Source organism: Sceloporus occidentalis, unplaced genomic scaffold (genome assembly GCF_023333645.1).
Source record: "Sceloporus occidentalis isolate IW3139 unplaced genomic scaffold, rSceOcc1.0.p SCAF_148, whole genome shotgun sequence".
Lineage (NCBI taxonomy): Eukaryota > Metazoa > Chordata > Lepidosauria > Squamata > Phrynosomatidae > Sceloporus > Sceloporus occidentalis.
Genome location: NW_028317128.1, coordinates 1,663,158 through 1,685,343, shown reverse-complemented (window position 1 = coordinate 1,685,343; position 22,186 = coordinate 1,663,158). Strand labels below are relative to the sequence as shown.

General features: G+C 49.9%; 3 protein-coding genes across 3 annotated transcripts; 2 read left to right on the top strand and 1 right to left on the bottom strand.

Annotated features, from left to right (window-relative positions):
* Window positions 1-2,954: 2,954 nt before the first annotated feature.
* On the top strand, window positions 2,955-5,506 carry LOC149280770 (3 beta-hydroxysteroid dehydrogenase/Delta 5-->4-isomerase-like). Its single transcript, XM_089500142.1, has 3 exons — window positions 2,955-3,108; window positions 4,038-4,202; window positions 4,689-5,506. Exons 1-3 carry the CDS (start codon window positions 2,955-2,957, stop codon window positions 5,504-5,506), a joined length of 1,137 nt encoding a protein of 378 aa, XP_089356268.1.
* A 3,265-nt stretch (window positions 5,507-8,771) lies between these two features.
* On the top strand, window positions 8,772-16,154 carry LOC149280769 (phospholipase A1 member A-like). Its single transcript, XM_089500141.1, has 11 exons — window positions 8,772-8,832; window positions 10,118-10,331; window positions 10,863-11,040; window positions 11,178-11,286; window positions 11,470-11,571; window positions 12,754-12,840; window positions 13,069-13,275; window positions 14,363-14,446; window positions 14,620-14,728; window positions 15,041-15,161; window positions 15,855-16,154. The coding sequence occupies exons 1-11, from the start codon at window positions 8,772-8,774 to the stop codon at window positions 16,152-16,154; spliced, it is 1,572 nt and encodes a 523-aa protein (XP_089356267.1).
* A 2,605-nt stretch (window positions 16,155-18,759) lies between these two features.
* LOC149280768 (popeye domain-containing protein 2-like) lies at window positions 18,760-21,636 on the bottom strand. Its single transcript, XM_089500122.1, has 3 exons — window positions 21,146-21,636; window positions 20,603-20,711; window positions 18,760-19,221 (listed from the first exon to the last, which is right to left on the bottom strand). Exons 1-3 carry the CDS (start codon window positions 21,634-21,636, stop codon window positions 18,760-18,762), a joined length of 1,062 nt encoding a protein of 353 aa, XP_089356248.1.
* Window positions 21,637-22,186: the final 550 nt, after the last annotated feature.

Sequence of the window (22,186 nt, the reverse complement as noted above, 5' to 3'; positions counted from 1 at the left end):
GGGGACCGGGGAACCCCCCTCTCCTCCTCCAAACACGTACAGACCATGGAAGAGCGATTCCTTTTGTCACCAATTCCTAAATAATTTACCCCAAAAATGAATTTGGATCATAATTTCCCGATGGCTTCGGGGTCACCGCGCCGCTCATACCTCACATAATCATACGTCCGGCACCGAGAGCCTCAAAGACTTCTTATTATTATTATATTTAATTCTGGGGGAAAATCCAAATATCTGCTAAATTATTCAATAAAAAATGAAAACCAGTGGAACCGGCGTGGTGATTTTTACTAAAGAGGGACATCCGGTAACAACGCTGCGGTTATAATCAACTACAATTATACATTATACAGGGGGCCGGTCACTGATTTACCTATACATTATACAGGGGCCGGCTCGCTGATTTATCTATACATTATACAGGGGCCGGGTCACTGATTTATCTATACATTATACCGGGGGCCGGTCACTGATTTACCTATACATTATACAGGGGCCGGTCACTGATTTATCTATACATTATACCGGGGGCCGGTCACTGATTTACCTATACATTATACAGGGGCCGGTCACTGATTTATCTATACATTATACAGGGGCCGGTCACTGATTTATCCATACATTATACAGGGGCCGGTCACTGATTTATCTATACATTATACAGGGGCCGGTCACTGATTTATCTATACATTATACAGGGGCCGGTCACTGATTTATCTATACATTATACAGGGGGCCGGTTCAGTTCACTTTTATGACGGGCAGCAGAATTGTGATTGCGCCCCGAGACGTTTCATTTGCCGGAATGTGATGTTTTTGCAGCAAGTAGCGGCCGTGGGGGGGGGGGGGGTTCTGCTGTCCTTGTGTCGGGAGATAAGGAGGAGACGTGACGCGGCAGCTGAAAAAACAGGAAGCGGATCTCCCCCCCAAACGGCTTTAATCCCAAAATCACATAAAAATATATTTCCAAAAATATTTTTTCCTGTATTTTTTCGGAGAAGTCTTGTTCCGGGGTTTGCTTCCAGCGCCCCATTGGTGGATTTTCGTGGATTGCCCCGGGGGCCCCCAACTTCACCGAGCAACATGTCCCACAATGCCACCTCACCCTAAACAGCTTGTGAGTGCCTTTAGCCCCAAGTAGCTTATCAAAGCCATCCTAAGCCCCAAACAGCCTGTTTGTGCCATCTTTACTCCCAGCTTGTCATTGCCCCCAAACAACTGGTCTGTGCCTTCTTTGCCCCTTGCCCCCCTCTTCTAACATACACTCTGGCACACATATGTAAACTTACACAAATCACACACACTCACTCATACTCAAATACACATACACATTCATTCTAACACGCACTCCATCTCACCCAACTTACACATTCATGCTCACACACACACCTACACATACCGGTACTTACTCACATACTCACATACTCACATACTCACATACTCACATACTCACACACATGCTTACCTCTCACCGCTCCTGCAGCTTTCTTTCCTTCCGGCAGCTCGTTCCTGCGCGGACCCCGCCACGGCTGCTCTTAACAATAAGCCTCCGACATATAAACCGCAAACTGCATTCACCTTACCTGAGATAATAACAAGCAAATATTTACGGGAATTTATTATTAATCTGATACGAGGAATTCTAAAATACTCTTCTGGTGTTTTAAAGAGAATAGAGGGAAAAAAAACATACAAAGATTTTAACCCCCCCCCTCCCCCGGGGGCCCCAAACAGATATCAGGGGCCAGTTTTGTTGATCTGGGGCTGTTATCAGATGAAGATGGCGTTTGAGGTCATATGCGTTACCGATGATCACATGACCTTGAGGGGGGGGGGGTGACACGGATACACCCTGCCTCGCATTGGGGCAAAATATTATTCTAGCCGTCAGGGGCCCTGGAGGGGGAGATATAAAGCTTACGGCGCCCGCATTAAATCAGTAACGCCATCAGCAGATAATAATGGGAAAAGCTTTTGATATCATGTTAATGGCTCTGGAGTTCCCATCCCCCACGCCGGTGCTCCCTGCCCCACGTGCATCAAGCTGCCCGGGGGTACAACCAGCGTGGCCTTAGGGGACCCATACAGGGGAGTATTTTGGCCTAGGGGACGGCGGCCCCTTCACTGCATTTCCGAGGGCAGATCGTCGTATTGGGCAATGGGGCCACCCGGTGACCCCCGATGCTCATTGGTCATTTGGGGAGGTTGGTGATCTTGCATCTAACCAGCCCACCTACACTATAGAGTGTTACCCCCCCCACGCATCCTTCTGAGGTCGTTCTTCAGGATATGACATCATTTCTTGTCTCTCGCCACAGAAGTTACATTTTATCCATACAGCCAGTGGATTCCGTGGCCCTATTACCATGGGGGAGGGTAAAACGTGAACTTATAACAATAATAACGTGAAACGGACGACGATATGAACACGTCGCGGACCCTGCGGAGCGTTCACCCGGTTACCGGGCTCCCAGATTTATGTATGCTGTGAGCAGGGCTGGGCACACGATTCTCACAGCCCCGTGGCACGATTCTCACAGCCCCGTGGCACGATTCTCACAGCCCCGTGGCACGATTCTCACAGCCCCGTGGCACGATTCTCACAGCCCCGTGGCATGTCGTCCGTTATCTCTACATTAAAGATAAGAGCCGGGAATAAATCTCCCCGACGCGCTTTGTGCAAATTCTTCACTTTTGCTGAAGGCCGTCGGCTCGGCGGGAATTTCTGGGCGGCGGATTCAAGGATTTTGTGTCCTTCGATGATAATGGATGGGTGGGAGGGGTGAGGGAGACGGAGGGCACAGGGTGAGAGCGGCCACGCATAATACTCCGCTGTCCACACGTTGGTGACTTCACACCCAAGTCGGGGCTTCACGCCGTCACATCTGCCGGGACGCCGCTCTGTGCTCCTCCGCTGACGCGTGTGGCCCTCAGGGGACACGGGACGTGGCACGATGACCGTGGCGGGGATGAGATGCCTGGTGACCGGGGCCAGCGGCTTCCTCGGCCACCGGATCGTGCGGCTGCTGCTTGAGGAAGAGGAAGGTTTGGATGAGATCTGCTTAATGGACAAGACGCTGAGCGCCGACCTCCTGAGGACCCGTGAGGGTGAGTCACGTGACACGCGGCTTACATGTGTCATACATGTGATGTTCCACAGGCATAAACGTGGGCACGGGGGGGGTAAAGGGTATCCCACAGAGAAGACGTTCCAAAGACATCTGTTGGGTCGCGTCCCCTCGACTGTCCCCTTTTCATTACTCCTGAAGAAGAGACCTCCGAGGTGTGAAAGTTTAAAAAGTTATTGCGGTTTAGTTTTAGGACTGGCTGATAGGACAGACCACCGCGCAGGCACAGCCCCCCACACATACACTTTAACCCCATTTCTTCAGCAGAATATTTTAATATAGGGTGAGATTCTCACACATAGAACGTTTTCATGTTAAAAGAAACTTAAAAAAAACATTTTATAAAAGACATTTCTACTTTAATTTAAAATGATAACGACCCTTTTATCTAAAACGGGAAAATAATTGTCCCCAAAAACACTTGAACAGTGAGTGTCTCCTTTAAACTAGCATTTCTTGCACGCATAAGATTCCTCTCAATGCATTTGCTCGCTTTGCCTGCCTCCTTCCTGAGAGGGTGGTACATAAGTGGAGCAGCCTCCCAGCAGAGGTGGTAGAGGGTAATACAGTGAGGGGATTAAACATGCATGGGATAGACATACGGCTCCTGAATCTAAGAGGAGACCAACGACCGGGCAGGATTTTTCTGAACGCACCCTGTGGACAGCATTGTGCCTGCGCACATATTCCCTTTGTACAGCGCTGCGGAATCTGATGGCGCTATATAAAACAACAAACAATAAATAATCTTCCCCCTCTGCCGGCTTGTGCTCTGGTTGGCGGGGCCGTACAATACATTAAGCTGTCTCTTTAATGGGGTTAAATGACAATTACATACAACTCCCACCACCCTCAGCCAGCTATTTGTATGCGTTCGGTACGTGACCTGCACACGTCTGCTTGTTTCAGAGTTCCAGGGGAAGGCGTCCGTGAAGCTGCTGCGGGGGGACATCCGAGATGAAGAATTCCTTCAGCAGTGCTGCCGGGGGGTGGACCTGGTCATTCACACGGCCGCCATCATAGACACGGTGGGCAAGATTAACAAGGAGACCCTCATGGCTATCAACGTGACCGGTACGTTCAAACTCCAGAACTAAACGCACACTAGCACATAGTATGGGGGGCATTCTGCTTGATCACAGGTGAAATCTGCGTTATACCAGCCACCTGACAAAAAGAATCCCCTTCAACCTCAAGGGGGGATCTTAAGAGACAAGAAAACGCAAGAAATGGGAACCCAGTAAAATCATTCAAACGTAACTTTCATTACAGGGACAGTTTAATGCCTTGCGGAGCTTCCCAAAGAATACTGAGTATTACAGGGACAGTTTAATGCCTCGCGGAGCTTCCCAAAGAATACTGAGTATTACAGGGAGAGTTTAATGCCCCGCGGAGCTTCCCAAAGAATACTGAGTATTACAGGGAGAGTTTAATGCCCCGCGGAGCTTCCCAAAGAGTACTGAGTATTACAGGGACAGTTTAATGCCTCGCGGAGCAGATGACACAACGAAAATGTGTAGCGGTTGCCGTAACCTGAAACGTTGTCTCTTTGTGTGTAAGGCACGGAGCGGCTCCTGGAGGCCTGCGTGCGGAACAACGTGCGCTACTTCATCTACACCAGCAGTGTGGAGGTGGTCGGACCCAACACCAGAGGCGATCCCATCACCGACGGCCACGAGGAGCAGCTCTACGACAGCAACCTGAGCTTCTCCTACGGGCAGAGCAAGAGGCTGGCCGAGCAGAAGGTGCTCAAGGCCAACGGCCGGGCGCTCAAAGATGGCGGCACTCTGGTCACCTGCTCCTTGAGGCCGATGTACATTTACGGCGAGGGCTCCCAGTTCCTGGAGCTGCACCTGGACCAGGCCATCCTGAACGGCGGCGTCTTCCTGCGACAGTCCCGGAAGGAAGCTCTGGTGAACCCGGTGTACGTGGGGAACGTCGCCTGGGCTCACATCCAGGCCGCCCGGGCCCTGAGGGACCCGGACAAGGCCCAGGAGATAGGAGGAAACTTCTACTACATCTCCGACGACACCCCGCACCTCAGCTACTCCGACTTCAACCACGTCCTGGGCAAAGAGCTGGGGCTGGGAGTGGAGTCCAGGCCGGCCCTTCCTTACCCTCTTCTGTACTACGTGGCCCTCCTGCTGGAGGTGCTGAGCTTCCTGGCCAAGCCGTTCGTTAGGTTTGTCCCTCCGTTCACCCGACACCTCGTCGTCCTGCTGAACACTCACTTTACTTTCTCCTACAGAAAGGCCCGGAAGGATCTGGGCTACGAACCGCGCTACGGCTGGGAGGAGGCCAGACGCCTGACCACGGCCTGGATCGCTGCCGCGTTACCCCGGCGGAGGGAGCAGCTGAACAAGAGCAAGCGCTTTTAGTATTAAGCAGGGCGTTGACTATACATTATACAGGGCATCTCACCAATATAACTATACATTATACAGGGCATCTCACCAATATAACTATACATTATACAGGGCATCTCACCAATATAACTATACATTATACAGGGCATCTCACCAATATAACTATACATTATACAGGGCATCTCACCAATATAACTATACATTATACAGGGCATCTCACCAATATAACTATACAGTATACAGGGCATCTCACCAATATAACTATACATTATACAGGGCATCTCACCAATATAACTATACATCATACAGGGCATCTCACCAATATAACTATACATTATACAGGGCATCTCACCAATATAACTATACATTATACAGGGCATCTCACCAATATAACTATACATCATACAGGGCATCTCACCAGTATAACTATACATTATACAGGGGGCTGGTCACTGATTTATCTATACATTATACAGGGGGCCGGTCACTGATTTATCTATACATTATACAGGGGCCGGTCACTGATTTAACTATACATTATACAGGGGGCCGGTCACTGATTTATCTATACATTATACAGGGGCCGGCTCGCTGATTTATCTATACATTATACAGGGGGCCGGCTCACTGATTTAGCTATACATTATACAGGGGGCCGGTCACTGATTTATCTATACATTATACAGGGGCCGGCTCGCTGATTTATCTATACATTATACAGGGGGCCGGCACGCTGATTTATCTATGCATTATACAGGGTGCCGGTCACTGATTTATCTATACATTATACAGGGCATCTCACCAGCATAACTATAAATTATACTGGGGACCGGCTTGCTGATTTATCTATGCATTATACAGGGGCCGGCTTGCTGATTTATCTATACATTATACAGGGGGCCGGCTTGCTGATTTAACTATACATTATACAGGGGGCCGGCTTGCTGATTTAACTATACATTATACAGGGGGCCGGCTTGGTCATTTAAGTATACATTATGCAGGGCCTTGTTCCCTTTTCACTTAAGGAGCACAAATATGATGTATATCCTGTTATATTTTTAATTCACCATTTCGTAATAACAGTAATAATAATAGTAATAATAATAGTGTATTTGGGGTATTCGGGGTTAATCAGTTCACTGGATGTTGGCTTATGATGTCACCGCCCCCCCCCCGGCACACGGAGGGACCGTGACACGCGTGCTTATATTATCCGTGTAACGTGTAATTGTTGTTGGAACAATAAAGCTGAGCCGGGTGACATTGTGTGTAATAACTGCTGCAGCTTCCTCCACCTGCCCGGGACGCTGCGCTACGGTCTCTGTTTGCTCTGGGGACCCCTCCGCGACTGCACTCAACGGGGGCATTTATTATATATCGCCAGCAGATTCTGTGGCGCAGTATAATGTACGCGCTCTCACCAGATACAGCTTTCTGGAGCAGAGTGGACGATTGTGGGAGCAAACGCAGCCCACTCAGTCCGCGAACCCCACTCAGACTGCAAACTCCACTCAGTCCGCGAACCCCACTCAGACTGCAAACTCCACTGAGTCCGCGAACCCCACTCAGCAGCCATATTGGTAGTTTTTGCCCTGTGCTGACATCGAGGTAACGGAGGGGGGACTTTAAATATCTTTAGCCCTATACACCTGGCAACCAATTGGCGAGCACAATGTACAGGTCAAATGTTACTCCTCGATGACATACTGAAGGAGAAGAGGGCCCCGATCCCAGGAGCTTACAATCTACCAGACACAGGGAATCGGTTACCCGGCTATACGTCCCGCATACAGTAGGGGGCAGCACGTTACACCTATATGTGTCCTGCCCGGGGGTGACCTGAACTCACCGCTGAAGGTCAAAGTTATAGAAAACACAGAATCGGGAAAAACCTCCATTCTAACAAAATAGTCAGGTTTAAAACAACAACTGGTATACAGCGCGGGGTTAATAAAGGACGGGAGGGAATTTATTCCAAAGGAGGAGAAAAATTACAACAAGAGACCGGAATCTAACGCTAGAGAGTCAGAGACTGAGATGGAACTGAAGGGAGTTTTACTTTACTGACAGGGTGGTGGATAAGGGGAACAGCCTCCCAGCAGAAGTGGTAGAGGGTAATACAGCGAGGGGATTAAACATGCATGGGATAGACATACGGCTCCTGAATCTAAGACGAGACCAACGACTGATTAAGGGTTGAGTCTTTACAGCAGGAGAAACGGGCGGCTAGACGGGGGCCGGATGGGGCCGATCCGCCGCCGGGTTCTGTGTTTCTACGACATAAAGGTCCAGGGGTAAACGGCCGGGACTAGTGGTTTGGGGACCCCGCCAGCGAGTCGGAAGGGCCGGGGCAGGATGGAGGCTCCTGTAGAATTATCCTCGTGAAGCAGATCTGGGAAAGCTGCGCATGTTTAGAGTCGTCGTTTCTTTAGCTGCAGCCTCCCTTTATGAGCCCCCCACAGGCCAGGCAGGGGGCCGGGCCGGGCCGGACAAAGAGTTCCAGAGTCCAGGCAAACACATCCGGTAATGATTAACTGCCGGACGGGGCAGATTCCTACTAGAGAGCCTCCTACAGACCCCGGGGTAACTGCGACTGCCAGGGGCAGATTTTAGCCTGAGAACTGCGGGGTAATTGTGACTGCCGGATACACACCCTGGGGTAATTGTGACTGCCGGATAATCACCCTGGGGTAATTTTGACTGCCAGATACACACCCTGGGGTAATTGTGACTGCCGGATACACACCCTGGGGTAATTGTGACTGCCGGATACACACCCTGGGGTAATTGTGACTGCCGGATACACACCCTGGGATAATTGTGACTGCCGGATACACACCCTGGGGTAATTGTGACTGCCGGATACACACCCTGGGGTAATTGTGACTGCCGGATACACACCCTGGGATAATTGTGACTGCCGGATACACACCCTGGGGTAATTGTGACTGCCGGATACACACCCTGGGATAATTGTGACTGCCGGATACACACCCTGGGGTAATTGTGACTGCCGGATACACACCCTGGGGTAATTGTGACTGCCAGGAGGAAGAGAGTCACACAGACCCCGGGGTATCTGCCACTGCTGGTTCTAGACCAGGGGGTAACTGTGACTGCTGCCAGAGAGCCTTGCAGATACCCCGGTGTGGGGCAACTCCCAGGACTGGAAGAAGGAACCCAGCGCTTTCAGCTCCTTACTGGATGGACTCCAGCGAGGTGTAGCAGCCCTGTGCCCTGCCGGTGTCTGGGGAGGAAGGGGTTAACAGCAGGTATGTGGGGGAGCCCGGAGTGGCTCCTGGCCACCATCCTATTAACCCTTATCAGCCTGACAGGTGAGTGTTAACTTGGGCCCACGGGTGTCAGCCATTTAAAAAGGGTACTCTGGAGCAGAAAGGGTTAAACCTGAGTATATGTGTGTATATATATAAATTAAGGCTTTGTGTGTGAAGCCCGTGTGCACTCACTGTGTTTCTATTGTAAGGAGGTTTTACTTTACTGAGAGGGTAGTAAATAAATGGAACAGCCTCCCAGCAGAGGTGGTAGAGGGTAATACAGTGAGGGTATTAAACATACATGGGATAGACATACGGCTCCTGAATCTAAGACGAGACCAACGACTGATTAATCTGGGAGGTCGCGTCCTCACATGGAGCTTGGAGGGGTCAGAATACCGGGGTAGATTTGGCTTTTGCCACCCTGGTTGCGAGCAGTAACCCTTTCACAGCTTAACTTTGTTTCTAAGTCCTCAAAGGGTTAATAGGCCACTTTTCTGCCCCCTATCAAGACCTGCAGAGTTACCCTGGAAGTCCTGTTGCCCCGCTGGGTGGTAAAAGCCCAAACTCTGCCCCAGCTGTGTAAGTTATTGGCTGGCTGAGCATTGTGGGAGCTGATATTGTAATGCTGGGGGGAGGGCTGTGCCCCCCTGCTGTCAGTGACCTGGCCAAAAGGAAGTCCCGCCATAGGCTGCCTAGCAACAGTAACCAGGGTTACAGCTGGCTATCCCTAAACTATAGTGCTGCATGGAACTTGATGCAAATAAACTCCCACTACTCCCAGCCTAAACAGCGCTTGCGCCACGGTGACAGAATAAAGCGGGAAAGAGGCAACGAGTACAACTAAAAGCCCCATATCTACCCCTGTACTGAATGCAGCCTAAAAAAAGAGAACCCAGGGTTTTTTCCTCCACCTGAATAAATGTGTGTCTTATATTTTATTTCTTTATTTACTTGGAGGATGGTAGATAAGTAGAACAGCCTCCCAGCAGAGGTGGTAGAGGGTAATATAGTGAGGGTATTAAACATGCATGGGATAGACATACGGCTCCTGAATCTAAGACGAGACCAACGACTGATTAAGGTTTGAGTCGTTACAGCAGGAGAAACGGGCGACTAGACGGGGGCCGGATGGGGCCGATCTGCCGGCGGGTTCTGACGGCTGGAGGTCCGGTGCCCCTGGTGGGTGTAATATCCGGGTGATATCATACAGCGGCGCCCCAGCAGAGGCTTTTCCGCGCCGTTGCTGCTTCTCTATGGTTCCGTGTCGTGTTGGCAGCTGGGAAGCGGATTTTTCTGCTGAATCGCTGACTCTGGACAATGATTTTGTTTTCTTGCCCCCCAGCTGGTGAGCGGATGAATTATTCCTCCCCGGCGGAGTGCACGGACTTCCAGATCTCGGGAATATTCCATGATAATAAACTCCAGGTCCAGTTTCTCCTCTTCACGTCCAGCCACCCCGGCTGCGGTCACGTCATCCGCCTCGACGGCGAGCGAAGCCTCAACGATTCAACGTTCAACGCTTCCCTGGGCACCAAGGTCGTGATCCACGGCTTCAGGTCAGGTCCCGTACTTCCCAACTGTCCCTATTTAATTGGCCAGTCCCACTTTCAACCAAGTTCCCAGTGTCCTTGTTTAGCTTGGCCAATCCCTCTTTGGTTCCCAAAACCCTGATGCCCGTCTCTCCTCCCTCGATGCCCGTCTCTCTCCATTCCCGATGCCCGTCTCTTCTCCCCTGATGCCACTCTCTCTCTCCATCTCCCGATGCCCGTCTCTCTCCATTCCCGATGCCCGTCTCTCCTCCCCTGATGCCCCTCTCTCTCTCCATCTCCCGATGCCCGTCTCTCCTCCCCCGATGTCCATCTCTCCATTCCCGATGCCCGTCTCTTCTCCCCTGATGCCACTCTCTCTCTCCATCTCCCGATGCCCGTCTCTCTCCATTCCCGATGCCCGTCTCTCCTCCCCTGATGCCCCTCTCTCTCTCCATCTCCCGATGCCCGTCTCTCCTCCCCCGATGTCCATCTCTCCATTCCCGATGCCCGTCTCTCCTCCCCTGATGCCCCTCTCTCTCTGCCGCTGCCGTTTCTCAGGGTGGTCGGCTCGAAGCCGTCCTGGGTGGACGAGCTGATCGCGTCTCTGCTGCTGGCGTCCCCGGTGAACGTGGTGGCCGTGGACTGGGTGTACGGATCCACCGCCAAATACAACGAAGCCGTGGAGAACATCCCCAGGCTGGGCGTGGAGGTGGCGGCCCTCATCGGCCAAATGATGGTAACCACGGCGGGGGCCGGGACGTGGGGGGGGCTCCTGATTAATGCACCCCTCTTGCCCAGCGCTTACCCATGTAACATACAGGAGTAGTGGGTACCCTTCGCTAGACCCCAGCTGAAGCGCACCTTGAATTTCAGGAGCTGGGGGCCACAGAGGATTCTCTCCACCTGATTGGCATCAGCCTCGGCGCGCATGTCGCTGGACACGTGGGGAAGATTTTTGGCGGCCGCCTGGGAAAAATTACAGGTATTTATCCTTAAGATGACCCAAAAACTATCCACGATCCGTGACCCGGGGTTGGGGGGCGCAGGACTCTGCCACATATTCTTCCTCTTGTAATCTGATTATATTAATAAAGATTTTTTTTTTCTTTTTATCTCATTTTTCGGATATGAAGCCGTTTGATCGTTTTCCCCTCTCTTCCCCCAGGACTGGATCCCGCCGGGTATAAATTCACACACGCCGGCAGCGACGCGAGGCTCGACCCGGGCGACGCGCTCTTTGTAGAAGCCGTTCACACGGATACAGACAGTAACGTTATTTATGATGTCACTGACAGCCGAATAAATACGGATTTTTTAAATATTTAGAATAATTGGGAATTAATTTTAAAAAGAAAATTGCCGAGTTTTAGAAAAATGACTGATTTTGCAGCCGGAGGTTTAATGATTGACGCGGATCAGAGTTACTGCGTCCAGCAGCCGGCTGTCACAGGAGCAGAGATACTCTGCAGGCCGGAGCGGGGGGGGGGGGCACCCAGTGTCTGTGTGTCCGGAGCGGGGGGGGGCAGTCGGTGTCTGTGTGTCCGGAGCGGGGGGGGGGCAGTCGGTGTCTGTGTGTCCGGAGCGGGGGGCAGTCGGTGTCTGTGTGTTCGGAGCGGGGGGGGGGGCAGTCGGTGTCTGTGTGTCCGGAGCGGGGGGGAGTCGGTGTCTGTGTGTCCGGAGCGGGGGGCACTCGGTGTCTGTGTGTCTGGAGCGGGGGGCAGTCGGTGTCTGTGTGTCCGGAGCGGGGGGGGGCAGTCGGTGTCTGTGTGTCCGGAGCGGGGGGCAGTCGGTGTCTGTGTGTCCGGAGCGGGGGGCACCCAGTGTCTGTGTGTCCGGAGCGGGGGGCAGTCGGTGTCTGTGTGTCCGGAGTGGGGGGAGGGGCAGTCAGTGTCTGTGTGTCCGGAGCGGGGGGCACTTGGTGTCTGTGTGTCCGGAGCGGGGGGGCAGTCGGTGTCTGTCTGTGGGGTATCTCTGTGCGAGTGCGTGTAGCTGGATCTATTTATCATATATGTGTGTGTATGTATGCATGTATGTGCATTAACTCTGTGTGCCTCTGTATATTATGCCGATGTAAAGACGTCTGTTCCTCCTGCCTTGTCTGCTGGGCGGCGGGTTACGTCGGACACTTTCAGTTTTTGGGGAAAAGACGCTCGCTTTGCGTGGGGCTCCCCCGGCGTTGGCTGCGGCTCCCGCGAATCCCTGGCTCAATGGAGTTCTGACTGCCTAGGGGTAGCGGAATGCATTCATCCTACTGAGCACCCCAGGGCCACTAATGCCCTGTTCCGTGTATAACGCTGTATACGCGTGGGGGGAACCTCGTATATCTGTGTTGCCCCCACCTGACCGTAATCCCCCGTCCGTGGCAGACGTGGCACCGGGGCCCCAGCGTGTCTGCTTCGTGGCCCTCTCGCTGCCTCTTGACGTTTCTCTCCTGCATGTTCTTCTGTAGATTTTGGAATCCGGATCCCCGTGGGGCACGTGGACTACTTCATCAACGGCGGCAGAGACCAGCCGGGCTGTCCGTCCGTCCGCAACCGTGAGTCAAGCAGCCTTTAACCGCTCGGAACCTTCTCGTCTTAGATTCAGGAGCCGTATGTCTGTCCCATGCATGTTTAATCCCCTCACTGTATTACCCTCTACCACTTCAGCTGGGAGGCGGTTCCACTCCTTGCAAAGTTTCTAGCACCCGGCGAGTATAACCCCTGGACGCCTCACCTTTAACCCTTGCAGAGCCAAACTGATTGTGGGATCTTCTCTCTTGCAGTGTATAAATATCTGATCTGCGATCACATGAGGTCGGTCACCATCTACACCAACGCCATGCTGGGGATCTGCCCCTATACCGGCTTCCCGTGTTCCAGCTTCCAGGATTTCCGCGAGGGGAAGTGTGTGACCTGCGAGGACCCCCAGCTGGCGAGCTGCCCCCGGATAGGTAATGTAAAGAGAATTAACGCATTTATTTACTATAAAGGTAAATCGTTAATCATCATTGTTATATTGTATACCATGTCATTATATAATACAAATATTAATAATTATTGTATTTGTATATTATTATTATATCTTAAATATTTTTTATAATTATATTATATATTAAAACAAATATTGTATAGAAGAGAATATAATTTACTCGCTTATGAAATTATATAAAATTATTATATAATGTTCAGCGAATCATGCTATTTGTGTATATGTAATCATATAATTATACTGTATAATATAGGAGCCATTACATTAAATCCAGTATATATTTAACCCCAGAGTCGGCTTCATATAAAATTTATTCCAATTTTTGCGATATAAAAGATTAGCTGCTAATCAAAGTAAATATAGAATATCACTTGAAATCCCTACAACAAAGTTAAACGTACCATTTCCCCTTATTTTAATGGATTTATTTTAGTGAAAATTTGCTGATCCCGATAATCCTATTACAAAAAATATTATCAGATGTATTAATCTGCTGCTTTTATCGGATTTATCTGAATATTTAGTTTCATATACATTATATTATACATTTTTTTATTTGTATAATATATATATATATATATATATATATATATATATATATATATATATATATATAATTATATATTTAAAAAAAAAAATATTTTTTGTATATTACTATATCATACATTATTATATTGTTTGTATATTTTAGATATTAAATATTTGATATTATATTATATATAAAATATTTGTTTTGTAAATTATATAGTGTGTATAAATATATATATATATTATATATATCTCATACATTATTATATTTTTGTATATTTTATATATTAAATATTTGTATATTATATAGTATATATATTACGAAATCGTACATTATAATTTTTGTATATTTATTTGATATTATTACATATTAAATATTTTTATTTTTTGTATATATATAGTATATATATATAATATTTTTTTGTATATCATTATATGATTTTTCTAATATTTCTGTAAATGTAAATTATATCAGTGCTTTCCATACTAACACAATTAATTTTTTTGTCTATAACCCATTCATGCTGTTTTTGTGTTAATTCTCCCCGTTCTGGGTGAAGCCCACACGGACTCGATAATACACGACAATCCACCAAAGGAGCTCCAGCTTTTCATGATGACGCCGGGCACGGAGCCGTACTGCGGTGGGTGAATACGCCCAATAAAGATGGGCATTTTTGTTATAGGGGGTGTGGTTAGAGGCGTGGCTGGGGGCGGGGATTCTCCCAGACTTTTTATGTACCTTTTTGCCCCGGTGTGGTTATTTTCTGTAACCGAGCTGTTTTTGCGGGTGTTGAACGCCTCGTCCGCTCCGCAGCCCGCCACATTCTGCTGGAGTTTACGTTGGAGGAGCCGGAAGATCGCAGCATCAGCGTCGAGGTCCAACTGGTCAGCGATCGGAGCGCGAGAACCGCCAAGATAACCCTGTGAGTATTCAGTGCCACCATTACTGGGACGGAGGACGCTGCCCCTGAGAGCTTACACTCTACTAGGAGGTTGAGGGGGAATAATACAAAAGCAGAGAGGGTGGGCGAGGAAGAACTGATTGTAGCAAAGGGGACGTAGCGAGGGGGGCAATAAAAAGTTAGAACAAATTAGTTAAACCCCTGTTCTCAATGTAAATGAGTGCTCGCTCTCCGGAGGCTCCAGAAGGTTCCTCGGCAGCTCCGGGTCGGCCCGGTATCACTATTTCTACCATGCATGTTTATTTTGGTTCTGTCTAAACGCTGTCCTCGCAGTGCTAAACACGCCACCCAGGGAAGGAGCGTGATCGCGCATGAGGATCCTCTCTGCCAGATGCAGACCATTGTTCTGCGGAGAACAAAGTCACTGTCCAGCTTCTGGAGGAAACCCCCGGATGTGAGCGGCACGCTGTGTGTGTCAGAGCTGCCGGCGGGCAACAGGTAGAAACACCAGCCCTGTATAATGTATAAGTAACTTAGTGACCTGACCCCTGTATAATGTATAAGTAACTTAGTGACCTGACCCCTGTATAATGTATAGTTAAATCAACCAGTGAGCCGGCCCCCTGTATAATGTATAGATGAATCAGCTCCCCGGCCCCTGTATAATGTATAGATAAATCAGTGACCGGCCCCCTGTATAATGTATAGATAAATCAGTGACCGGCCCCTGTATAATGTATAGATAAATCAGTGACTGGCCCCCTGTATAATGTATAGGTTAATCAGTGACCGGCTCCTGTGTAATGTATAGATAAATCAGTGAGCCGGCCCCCTGTATAATGTATAGATAAATCAGCTCCCCAGCCCCTGTATAATGTACAGATAAATCAGTGACCGCCCCCCTGTATAATGTATAGATAAATTAGCGAGCTGGCCCCTGTATAATGTATAGATAAATCAGTGACCGGCCCCTGTATAATGTATAGATAAATCAGCTCCCCGGCCCCTGTATAATGTATACATAAATCAGTGACCGGCCCCTGTATAATGTATAGCTAAATCAGCTCCCCAGCCCCTGTATAATGTATAGTGATAGATATCTGGCTGGGTTAGTGATGTTGGCGCCGCGCTCTCTCGCTCTCTGCAGGGAAGAGACGATCTGTTTGACGGATTCCGTGACTCTCGCGGGGAGCGGCCGTCTTCTTTTAGACTTCACTACAGCAACAAACAGCAGCTGCCGGTGAGCCCGGCCGCGCAGGGACTGCTGACGAGGATGCGGGGAGCGCCTGCCGCGTGTCTCCGAGACACTGCAACTGCGCTCTACGGGGGCTTTCCCCCCAACCGAGACACCACGCCAGACCCCAAACGTATCCCGAACGCACCCCCCCAGCGAGGGGAGTCTCGCTGCTTCAGGAAACTCGCCGTTAGACTCCCCACTAAAATCTAAATCCATCAAATCTGAACGTTTTAATAAAAGAAAGTATGGATTTTTTTACTAAATCTCTCTTTAGACCGTTTTAACCATATAACTCCCATTACTTACAACCGGAAACCGGCAGCACAAGTTTCACAACATAAAGCAGATCGGCCCCCATCCGGCCCCCGTCTAGTCGCCCGTTTCTCCTGCTGTAACGACTCAAACCTTAATCAGTCGCTGGTCTCTTCTTAGATTCAGGAGCCGTATGCCTATCCCATGCATGTTTAATACCCTCACTGTATTACCCTCTACCACCTCTGCTGGGAGGCTGTTCCACTTATCTTCCACCCTTTCAGTAAAATAAAACTTCCTTCCATTGACGTAACTATATCTTTTATCATGTGACACTTTATTCTCTCATTTCTGTGATGTAACACGCAAGTGTTTCTCCGAGTAACTCTCTTATGTTCATGGTGAATTAGAGATGAATGTATCCCCCTCCACGCAGACATTCACAGGGAAGGACACGCGAGTCTCTGCTCAATAGTCAAGAAGAAGTGTAGACAACGTGAAGGTTTCGTGAAGGGCCGCCGCGAACCGGAGCGTCTCCGCCAAGTGAACCATCTCGGCGCATGCGCGTAACTTTGTAACTCCGCTTTCTCCTGGAATTATCACAAATTGCGTTCCTGCGCGGCCCCCGACCGGCTGCACGGAGAGGAGAGGCAGTCCCACCGGGCATCTGTCCCGGCGACCCTCGCACGGAGGTCAGCGTGGTCTTACGAGTGGAATTTCACACACTAGTGAGTCGTGAACACGGCAGGACTGGAATCTCAAGGGGTCGGCGTTTTTGTTCCCTAAAGTTCCGGGGTCTGAGTTGGCGCGAGAGGGGCCCGAAGGTGAGAGTGGAGCCGCGGGTGACCCTTCTGCAGGACGCAAGAGCCTGGAACACAGAGACGGGGAGACGTGACGTAAAGATCGTACATTCAACAATATACACAGATTGGGGGGCAGAACCCGAGACCCTCACCCTGCGGCTGCCACCCTCTCGGCCGGGTATGATGTCATACCCCGGCGCTCTGCCTCGGAAGGATGCCCGACTCCGGGGAAGGGTTACTATCTGCCAATGGGTTTGGGAGGAATCCCTAGCGGAGGGGTCAGACCTCCGCTTCAGGGGCCCAAGAGACAGCTCCAGGGGTAAAGTAACCTGGGGCCCATGACAGCTGCCCCTCCAGGTTTTGCCCATAGAGTCTGGTAGAAACACCGCTTTATTGCGTCGATAACAGGTAGCGGGAGCGGCATTATGACACGCCCCACTCCCCGCCCCATCCCCCACCCATTTTTCCCTTAAACAGAAGTGTGACCCGAAACGGGAACACCCACTGATGTCAAGAGGCATTCCTGTGACGTCAGCGAGACTTCCTGCCCCCGGTGGAAAGACATGGGGACAGCCGACACGTGAGAGGGGTGAAAAGGGGTGGCTGGGGTAATTTACTCGTATTCCTGTACTCTGGGGGCACAGAATTGCACAGGTTGCTGTCGGGACCCTCGATGCGCTACGCGTGATGCGCATGCAGAGAGTCTCTGTCTCGGGGGGGTGGGATTAACGGGACACGTCATGGCTCTTCTAACATTTGGCTTCTAGGGACACGTGTAACATGGCTGCCTCTTGGAACACGTCACTGTACATGCAAATCCAGCACATATGTCATCATATTATATAACACACACTTCGTGCCCATGTGAACAAATTCAACAAACAAAAGCCAAGACCTATTGCCCATGCGCAGCATTACATTAGATGGTAGTAGTACTGAGGGCCAATTCCAATATGGACCAATTCCTTGGAAGTAAATGGGGGCATGCACAAAAAATGCCCAGCGGAGGCGGGTCGGGTGCTATGGTCAGGGGGAGGTGGGTTTGGTTTCCTATGGTGAAGGGAAAATGGGTCAGGTGCTAAGGTCAGGGGTAGGTGGGTCGGGTGCTATGGTCAGGGAGGTGGGACGGGTGCTATGGTCAGGGAGGTGGGACGGGTGCTAAGGTCAGGGGTAGGTGGGTCGGGTGCTATGGTCAGGGGTAGGTGGGTCGGGTGCTATGGTCAGGGAGGTGGGACGGGTGCTAAGGTCAGGGGTAGGTGGGTCGGGTGCTATGATCAGGGAGGTGGGACGGGTGCTATGGTCAGGGGGAGGTGGGTTGGGTGCTATGGTCAGGGAGGTTGGACGGGTGCTATGGTCAGGGAGGTGGGTCGGGTGTTATGGTGAAGGGGAGGTGGGTCGGGTGCTATGGTCGGGGAGGTGGGTCGGGAATCTGTATTGAACCTGCTCAGGGTTGGCAACCATTTCCTGTTGCTACTTGGTTCGTACTCGTTAACAGTCCTGTTTTGACTGAGACAGTCCTGCCTTCAGGCTGTCCCAACCAGTTTCCCCAGAATACCCAAAATTTTCATTGCACAAGTGTAAAATGGGCCACAGAGGACTTTGGTGGACTCCTCAAAGCCCGATGTGTCCTGATTTTGGCCCAGTGTTGGCAAGTATGGTGGCTACATAGGTGTTAAACAGGCAGATACAGGCCAGAGTATTCACACAAGAAGGCAGGGGGTACTTACAGGGAGGTCCCTTACCAGCTGCCTCGCCCCCTCTTACTTCAAATACTCTCCCTCGCTCCCATAATCCATAAAAGAACCGGGAATCTCAGCAAAATCCTCCAAAATTAGGCTGCTGGAGTCCTCACCCAAAATGCCACTCTCAGGCCGGGAAGCCCTGTTCCCTAGGGGCTGGTGAGGTAGAGTCGGAGGCACTTTGTGGATGGGTGGAGGTTCTTGCGGCAGGAGGGACGCCAAAGGCTCGGCAACCAGTCCGATGTCCCCTGCCGACTCGGAGTGCGGGCCCAGGACGTGGTAGAGGCTGGGAAGACGGATGTCGAAACGGAGGCCGAACTTGGCAAACAGCTTGTCGTTGAGCGCGTAGAGTTTCTGGGAAATGTCGAAGCCTAGAAGCAGCGAGAAGAGCCGCGCGATGTACTTCTCCTTGGCCAAGAGCAGGTACAGCTTCTTCCTGGGCCAGCTGATGTACGTACAGTCCGTCTCGGCCGTGAGCGTCACCTACGTTAATAAGATCTTATTAGAACGGTTCGCGGGCTTATTGATACATAATAACTCCGGATAATGACATTTACATTCTCTCAGAATGTGAAAAAACAGCGAAAAAAATATATATTTACACCCATATGGACACGTCTAGTGCTACGACACGAAGATGTCACAATGTGTCACCCAGGAGCTGACAATCAATCTGATGCACTCTCCCTCCACATTATAGAGGTACCTTAAAAGGGCTCAACAGAGCCATCCAGAAGAATGGAAATCTAGCCCCGGAGTCCCCGTTACTCGGGTACTATACCCACTAGGGCCCCTCTGCACCTCATCCAGCCCCTCTAACATTTCCACATAGAACAAGAACAAAACCGACGCATCCACTCCATCCTAAAGTCATCCCACAAACATCCTCCTGCCAGGTGAATCCAACGCATTTTACTGCATGCTAATCAGTGAGGACATTCTTTAGTTATTGGGGTTAGAAAGTGTCCTGTAACTCCTCCCCCAGCTGTCTCTACTAAAACCAGGAAGCATACTTAAGAATACTTCCTGTCCATGCTTTACCGCATTACCGTTGATTTCCTGGAGGGACAGGGAACCAAAATGTAAACTTACTCTACATAACGCGGGACTAGAAATGGGGGGGCGGTTGTTTCCGTGTACTCTGAACTATGTTACGATTTGATTTTGCTTGGATCTCATGTGACATTGTCTGGAATTATTCCGGGATATGAAGCTTAGGAAGAGGAAATGCCACCTCGCTATCATTAGCAGCTTTATCCGACTGTCGCCCAACATAGCGACGGGAGACAAGAAGCAGAAGGACTGGAGTGTGGGGCATGGGAGGAATGTGATAATGATGGAAAGGAGACCCGGGATAAGAGAGGTTTTTTTTTTTAGGAAACAGAAGACGCAAGAGGGTTTGTGACTGCAGATAGGGGATGCGGCAGCCACAGAAGCGACGAATCATTCCCCTGGTTAAAGGGTTAAATGTACTACATCCACATGTTCCTTCAAATATTTTTCCTGTCGCTTCATAAAAAGGAAGAAATTTATATTTAAAAACACCCACTCCCCGCCCACTTTCCCATTAAAAATAGTGTGTGTGTCCCGCGACGTCGGCAGTACCGGCAGTGAGACCTCCTACCAACGTCCCGCAAGGGAAGGGGGCTCTGGGTATTCAGAGCCAGAAAGTCCCACCACGTGCTCCTCCCACTGCATCGCCCAATGCGGTTAAACCTACCCTGCTCCATGCTCCCAACTGAGCCCCAAAGCCCCCAAGGGCATAGTCCGAGGTCGCAGGTGGTGAAGACCTCACACATGGGTACTGTTTGTACCACCATTGATGGTGGCCCTGCTGACCTCCCCTAATACTCTGTGTCTTTACCTGGAATATCCCTTCCTCGGAGGGACGCAGAGACTCCCACTCCGGAGAGTCCAGGAACTGATATGGGAAGATATAGTGCAGGAACTGGCCGTCCAGACTCACCTTCACCCTATGGGAAGAACACAAGCTGAGGTTAAAGGCCAGGCCACGAGACGCCATCTTAGGTTAGTTACGTGAGGCATCTCAAATATTGATGAACTTTTCATTTAATAAAATCTACCATGCCAGGCACGTCACTGGACAAGCATTTTACCCAGGAGAACCCCTCAGTAATTTACGAGACATTTCCTGACACGTTCTCCAGTTTTTGACCAGCACTAAAAGTAAAAAGACTCCACGGGCCGTGAAGTACGAGGTTAGCCATACATTTTTCTATCTGGCAATGATTTTAAGAAAATGGCTTGATAGCTCGGGCGTTGGGCTGCAGTCCAGGCTGGATATGGTCAGACTTTGTATGCATGGACCTGTAATACTTGGTATGGTCCATGGCAGGACACCTCGCTTTGGTAGGCACCCCAGACAAAGCTACTGAGCAAAACCCACCTGCCGGAGATGAGGAGGGACAGGCGGTCGATGGGTGTCTTCCCCTCTAGAGCGTAGCTCTGGTTGGCGCTCATTGTCTGCACCTGCATCCCACTGCAGTGAGCAATCTCTTTGAAGACCTCCATGGGGACCTGGAGGGGTTGATACAAGGTCTGGTAGAGGCAGTCATAGTCCTCCCCGTAGGACTCCTTCCGTAATCTGTAAATGAGATGGGTGACCTGCAAGACGCAGATGGTCGTCAACAGCAGGTTCCATGTAAAAATATCCAGGCCGCAAGCCAGGAGCCAGCCCCAGAGAGCGATGCACATGAAGCCCAGAGCCATCAGCCCAAAGATGAAGATGCAGCCGACGACTCCGCTGCCTCCCATGAAAGCCAGAAGGAAAATGACGCAGGCCAGGTGGTACAGGCCTCGTTCCATGTAGAGGTTCCAGCCGTCACACCCAGGTGTGGAGTAGAAGATCTGCTCTATTACGGTGCTGTTGGTCACCATCATGGGTTCTGTGGTTCCAGCACCTGAGGATCGGAGAATGGACATCATCAGCAATGGAAGAACATTGTCTCTGAAGAAGGTCTCATGATGGAGAAACAACTTATCTAGTACTTCGTAATAAGTAATAAGGTCTGAACTTAGATGCCAACAGAAATGTGGACTCAGAGCCGTAAGCATTTTTAATCACCTATGGGGCCACTAATAAGGGCCACTAACGGGCACCCCAAATACTGCAGTTAAAACTCAGGGTTCAGCGAGTTTCCCAAAATAAAAATGTATCCAAGTCTCATACTCCATGGGGTGTCGGACTAAATTTGATGCAATTTAATTTGAAAAAAAAGTCCAAATAACTTTAAAATCAAACATTGAAAAAAACCAATTAAAACTGAATTTAAAAAAAAATAATAATAATTTGTAAAATGACATTTATTTCATTTTTTTTCTTGGATCGCTACATATGATAAAGTAAAATGTTTGTGTTAATAATGTATCGGCATTGAGACATGATGTTTAAACTGTATTTCTAATGATTGGAACAGCGCTACGGAAT